The 6,143-nt window shown below is 40.6% G+C and overlaps 1 protein-coding gene across 1 annotated transcript in view; it reads left to right on the forward strand.

Annotated features, from left to right (window-relative positions):
• The window catches only part of LOC107756180 (alpha-actinin-3), a 16,233-nt gene extending 10,090 nt beyond the window's left edge, over positions 1-6,143 (forward strand). Inside the window, exons 5-21 of the mRNA XM_016573215.1 lie at positions 785-872; positions 1,141-1,219; positions 1,987-2,068; positions 2,154-2,239; positions 2,351-2,443; positions 2,527-2,757; positions 2,875-3,022; positions 3,123-3,273; positions 3,376-3,484; positions 3,710-3,850; positions 4,058-4,240; positions 4,366-4,500; positions 4,586-4,765; positions 4,929-5,075; positions 5,178-5,243; positions 5,370-5,528; positions 5,630-6,143. Of these exons, the coding sequence (XP_016428701.1) occupies positions 785-872; positions 1,141-1,219; positions 1,987-2,068; positions 2,154-2,239; positions 2,351-2,443; positions 2,527-2,757; positions 2,875-3,022; positions 3,123-3,273; positions 3,376-3,484; positions 3,710-3,850; positions 4,058-4,240; positions 4,366-4,500; positions 4,586-4,765; positions 4,929-5,075; positions 5,178-5,243; positions 5,370-5,528; positions 5,630-5,788 (2,237 nt within the window). The 3' untranslated portion in view covers positions 5,789-6,143. The remainder of the gene's footprint in view (positions 1-784; positions 873-1,140; positions 1,220-1,986; positions 2,069-2,153; positions 2,240-2,350; positions 2,444-2,526; positions 2,758-2,874; positions 3,023-3,122; positions 3,274-3,375; positions 3,485-3,709; positions 3,851-4,057; positions 4,241-4,365; positions 4,501-4,585; positions 4,766-4,928; positions 5,076-5,177; positions 5,244-5,369; positions 5,529-5,629) is intronic.

The following is a 6,143-nucleotide window of genomic DNA, read 5'->3' on the forward strand; positions in this document are numbered from 1 at the left end:
TCTGGTCAGTCCTGTGACTATGACGTCAATCCTGTTACTGTCATTCATTTCATAAAAAAAAAAAATATATATATATATATATATATTTGATACAGCCTTCCAGATTTTTCCATTGTAACTTAAACTATGTTTAATTTTGGACAAAGCCCTTTTTTAATGTCTCTCTTGTAAAAACATATATTTTTCTTAATTGACATGTGGTAACCCTCCAAAATTAGGATGTTCTTGATCTTTTGAATAACAAATATAAAAATATGAAAAAAATCCAAAATTTGAAACAATCCCAGAGAAAAGAGGGACTAAAATGCTGCTCATATATGTGAAAACTATCACATAGTTCTAATTAAACTATAGTATCTAGTAACGCTTGTGTCGGTAACAGGGTTGACAAAATACCAAAACATGAGGTAGAAAAATAGTCATAAAATATTAAATTACATAGCCTGAGATGGCACAATACAATTTCTTGTCATTTTAAGGTGTCTTCATTTCATGGATATTTAAAAAATGTTGATTAAACTTTTTTTTTTTTTTCAAGTGGAAAAGGCACCGATTTCGTGTCCCACAAATGGCTGAAGTTCATTACCATGCACACATTTAAATGACAACTCTGAGCATTTGTGTATCCAGAGTTCCATTTTACAAGCACGTTTACTCATATATTTATGAAAGTTTCATGAATGAGGTCAATTGACCATACCTTTAAATTGAAGGGTAAGGTCAGGGGTTCAACATCATATTTTGTGTAGTCAGTGAAAATGATCTACTGACCTGTTCCTCACAGAGACCTCTGCTAAGGAGGGCTTGCTGCTGTGGTGTCAGAGGAAGACTGCCCCCTACAGGAATGTCAACGTGCAAAACTTCCACATCAGGTGATTTCTGCTTCACTCCTGTTGAGAGAACAGCTTGTTGGCTTAATTTCACAATCTTTTACTCTGTTTAACTCTTTACAGCTCCTGTCACACATGTGTACATTATCTCTTTTTAAAAGCCATCCTTCGCATTATCCATCATACTTCACATGCCTCTAAACTCCCATAGAGCCTCTGCACTACACTCATCATTTTGTTAATCATTTCCGACTTTCTTTTCTTGTTCTTCCTCCCTGTGTTCTTCCTTTGCTTGTGGTCTGTGTCTTAGCTGGAAGGATGGCCTGGCTCTCTGTGCCCTCATCCACAGACACAGACCTGACCTCATCGACTACTCCAAACTGCGCAAGGTGCCATCGCCCTGTTTCTCATAATGCATCTCTGCCTTCTTTTTGTTCATTTGCTATCTTTGTCTCTTTGGATGTGAATGCACTGTTTATTGTTCTAAAAAAGAGCTGAATATTTTACATTAAAAATGTAACACCCTTATTTCATTTCTTAAGTGGAAAAAAGTCTCATTTGGTTTGTTCTATTTACCTCTATGATGTTATTGCCACCCGACTAATAGAAAAGCAAGTGTTTATTGGTTATCTTACCATGGTAATACCATGTTTCTTTCTGAACATGCATCATGGCTTTACAATGAGTTTAATATCATGGTATTCGCTTGAAGTATTTTATAGTACCATTTAATGTATCATGGTTATGTATAATGGTACATAAATATGATAATCACTGTATAAAACATGGTAAATATCAAAGGGCTATGGTATTATCACCGGCTGGCACAGAACATTTTTTGTAAAGATTTTTAACTGAATTTATCTCAAATGTTCTCAGGCATAAATTCAGGTTTTGTTTGTTTAATTATGTTAATGTTAACTAATGTAACATTAACTAATATAACTAATGTTCTGCAGTGCATAAAATAGCATGTGTTACATTCAAACATGGTGATTATGAAGTGTATGGGTATGAACAATATGTTTCCATGATGAATGGTATATGGTTAACTGTCTTTTCCAGCAACTTTCAATTGTAGACCGTGGAAAAACTTTTCTTCTCTTTATTTACTTTTTTTCATTGGGTTTCTTCCTGGCTATGTCTGCCCTTGCAGGATGACCCTATTGGCAACCTCAACACTGCTTTTGAGGTAGCAGAGAAATACCTTGACATCCCTAAAATGCTTGATGCAGATGGTATGAATTCTTGGAGAGATATCATGTTTCACATTGTAAAAATAAAATGGTTTCAGGAATTGCTTAATGTTTGTCTCCATATCAGACATTGTGAACACTCCGAAACCTGATGAGAAGGCTATCATGACCTATGTGTCATGTTTCTACCATGCTTTCGCTGGAGCAGAGCAGGTAAGGGAGTTCTTCTGGAGATGAACATCTGTAAAGGAAGGAGAGTTGCTCCTTTTAGAATGTAATTGCCCACCTTGTTTCCCCTTTGTAATCAGTCACACTGTCCTCCAGGCTGAGACAGCAGCTAACAGGATCTGCAAAGTGCTGGCCGTGAACCAGGAAAATGAGAAGCTGATGGAAGAATATGAGAAACTGGCCAGCGAGGTAAGAAAACTCAAATTCTCTTTTAGATGGACAATGTTTTGTTAATTTGCCGAGTCTTGGTTTTTCCATGGTTTTGACCTTAGCTTCTGGAGTGGATCCGTAGGACCATCCCCTGGTTGGAGAACCGCGTGGCCGAGCAGACCATGCATGCCATGCAGCAGAAGCTAGAGGATTTCAGGGATTATCGACGTGTGCATAAGCCACCCAAGGTTCAGGAGAAGTGTCAGCTGGAGATCAACTTCAACACCCTACAGACCAAGCTGAGGCTCAGCAACAGGCCTGCCTTCATGCCCTCTGAAGGCAAAATGGTTTCAGTATGTGCTGCTCCTTTTCTCTTAACATTTGTATACAGGGTAAATTACCTTGGCTTTCAAGTACCCCACAGACAGAGTTAAAATTAAGTAAGTTCTACCTGGGTTCCTCCCCTGCAGGACATTGCCAATGCCTGGAAGGGTCTGGAGCAGGTAGAGAAGGGTTACGAGGAGTGGCTGCTCACAGAAATCCGTCGTCTGGAGAGACTGGACCACCTGGCCGAGAAGTTTAAGCAGAAGTCTACCTTGCACGAATCATGGACCACAGGTATTAATCACTACCTCTCTGATCTTACAGTCAGCCATTTTCATTCTACTCTGAGAACTGACATATTCCTTCTCATTGTGTTCTGTAATGCTCAACACAGGAAAGGAGGAGCTGCTGTCTCAGAAAGACTACGAGTCCGCCTCTCTAATGGAGATCCGTGCTCTGATGAGGAAACACGAGGCCTTTGAGAGCGACCTGGCTGCTCACCAGGACAGAGTGGAGCAGATTGCTGCCATTGCACAGGAGCTCAAGTAAGATAGATGCACCTCAGCTCACTTGAAATACGAAGAGTACTTTCTTATAGAGTTTACAGTAGGTAATTGTAATGATTATAAAGATGTGCTGCTCTTTAGTGAACTGGACTATTATGATGCTGCTACCATCAATGCCCAATGCCAGGGCATCTGTGACCAGTGGGACAACCTGGGCACCCTGACCCAGAAAAGGAGAGAATCACTGGAGGTACGTGTATATGATAACATCTTGGTTGTTATGGGATAGCTGTCCTCCTCAACTGTCCAAATCTACACTTGAATTGAGAATGAGGTCAAACTAAAGTAGATTCCACATCCAGAAACATTAAGACTCTTTTGCATGTTTAGCCAATGAAGAGTATGATTAAAATATACCATTTACAGTAGATAAAGGATGTGGGCTCGCTGTAATCTTTGTCTTTCTTTGCCATAGCGTGTGGAGAAGCTTTGGGAGACAATTGACCAGTTGTACCTGGAGTTCGCCAAGAGGGCAGCACCCTTCAACAACTGGATGGATGGAGCTATGGAAGATCTGCAAGACATGTTCATTGTTCACAGTATTGAGGAGATTCAGGTAAAAGACGAACACTGAATGCTTGAAGGAGAGCTTATCTTTTTCAATGACATTACAAACTGGCTTTAGTATCTTTATTATTTAGTATCCCATAATCAGTCTGTTATGGGAGAAGGATGTTGGTGTTGTTCTTCTGTAATAAACTCCTTTTTTGTACACACCATGTCTTAACATCATTTTGTTCTTTTTTGCTATTGTCAACCTCAGAGCTTGATCACAGCCCATGACCAATTCAAGGCCACCCTACCAGAAGCTGATAAGGAACGCATGGCCATCATGGGCATTCATAACGAGATCCTGAAGATAGCTCAAACATACGGGATCAAGGTAGTGGGCGAGAATCTCTACACTGTCCTTTCTCCTCAGGATATTAGCAACAAATGGGAAGCTGTAAGTACTTTACAATCTTTTTTTTACCACTTCAGCTTAATCAGCAAGATGGCTCAATGTATTGTGTTCTTTCAAGTCCTTTCCCTCTTCTTCACTGAGGAATGTTGCTTCCTTCCTAACAACAGGTGAAGCAACTGGTCCCAATGCGTGACCAGACCTTGCAGGAGGAAGTAGCCAGGCAGCAGTCCAATGAGAGGCTGAGACGCCAGTTTGCTGCTCAGGCCAATATCATTGGACCCTGGATTCAGACCAAGATGGAGGTGTTTCACCGTACAACTCACTCACAGTAGCTACATGTCACATACTATGAAAAAACGAAAACTAAATCTTCCTCTTGTTCAACAGGAGATCAGCCACATGTCAACTGATATTGCCGGTTCTTTAGAGGAACAGATGAGCAATCTGAAAACATATGAGCAGAACATCATTAATTACAAGTCCAATATTGACAAACTGGAAGGAGACCACCAGCTCAGCCAGGAGGGTCTTATCTTTGACAACAAGCACACCAACTACACTATGGAGGTATTGACAATCAGCTATTTTCTGTTCATTCTGAAATGTATTTCCTCTTTGAAATTAAAATGTCATTAAGGCAAGGTGTCTTGCACAATTAGACTTCTAAGTCCCTTTAATCTCACCTTCCATATAAGGCATAATTCCTATTTTCTAATTATGTCTATTTTAGCATGTGCGTGTAGGATGGGAGCAGCTCCTCACCACTATCGCCCGTACGATCAACGAGGTTGAGAACCAGATCTTGACCCGTGACGCCAAGGGCATCAGCCAGGAGCAGCTGAACGAGTTCAGAGCCTCCTTCAACCACTTTGACCGGGTTAGCAAAACATGGAGTCTTTGGTTTCATCTTTGAATAAGCAAAGTTATGCAACTTTATCCAAACTGTAGAATAAGCATGTTCTTTTTTTTGTATTTTCAGAAGAGGAATGGCATGATGGATCCTGATGACTTCCGTGCTTGCCTAATTTCTATGGGTTATGATCTGGTGAGTGCATTTAGTCCTGTTTAGAGTATGACTCTCACTGCTTTTTTCGTTGCTTTACAATAATCCAGAAACACAAGGACGCAAAATCAACTTTCTTTTACATTACCTTTTCCATTATTTTTTTAGGGCGAAGTTGAATTTGCTCGCATTATGACTCTGGTGGACCCCAACAACACAGGAGTTGTTACCTTCCAGGCATTTATTGACTTCATGACCAGGGAGACAGCCGAGACAGACACTGCTGAGCAGGTCATGGCCTCCTTCAAGATCCTGGCTTCTGACAAGGTAATTACAATCTAAGAACCACTAAAAGAACCTATAGGAGAATCTGCTAAACATGGCTCCTATTGTCTAAGCACTCATTTTTTTTCTACTATGTTCTGCAGCTGTACATTACAGTGGAGGAGCTGAGGAGGGAGCTGCCCCCAGAACAAGCCGAATACTGTATCAGCCGCATGACTAAGTACATTGGCGGTGATGCTCCCCCAGGCTCCCTTGATTATATCTCCTTCTCCAGTGCCCTGTATGGAGAAAGCGACTTGTAGAGCCCTTCCTGACATGTACACCACTCACAACATCCCCTACACCCTACTCCTAAATTCATGAAACCCTTAAATATCTAACTCCAGGAACAATGTCAGATGTAATGGACGGCTTTGCTGCAGTGATTTAGTCCTGTGCGTCACCAGTTGATATCCCGTGACACCCATCAGTTGCTGTCTGACCTTGTTAGTGGTCCATCTTTTATGTTGTGAAAAATTGTCTCACAAGCCAATAGTGGTTGAAAAGTACAAAAACCTGACAGAATATCATTCTTTACATTGGCACTGTTAATAAGAGACATCTGCTCTCCCTTCATACAAATGGCTTACATTTTGAAGGAAGAAAAATAAATGACCC

This window comes from Sinocyclocheilus rhinocerous, unplaced genomic scaffold (assembly GCF_001515625.1).
Source record: "Sinocyclocheilus rhinocerous isolate Xijiao unplaced genomic scaffold, SAMN03320098_v1.1 scaffold682, whole genome shotgun sequence".
In the NCBI taxonomy this organism is placed as follows: domain Eukaryota; kingdom Metazoa; phylum Chordata; class Actinopteri; order Cypriniformes; family Cyprinidae; genus Sinocyclocheilus; species Sinocyclocheilus rhinocerous.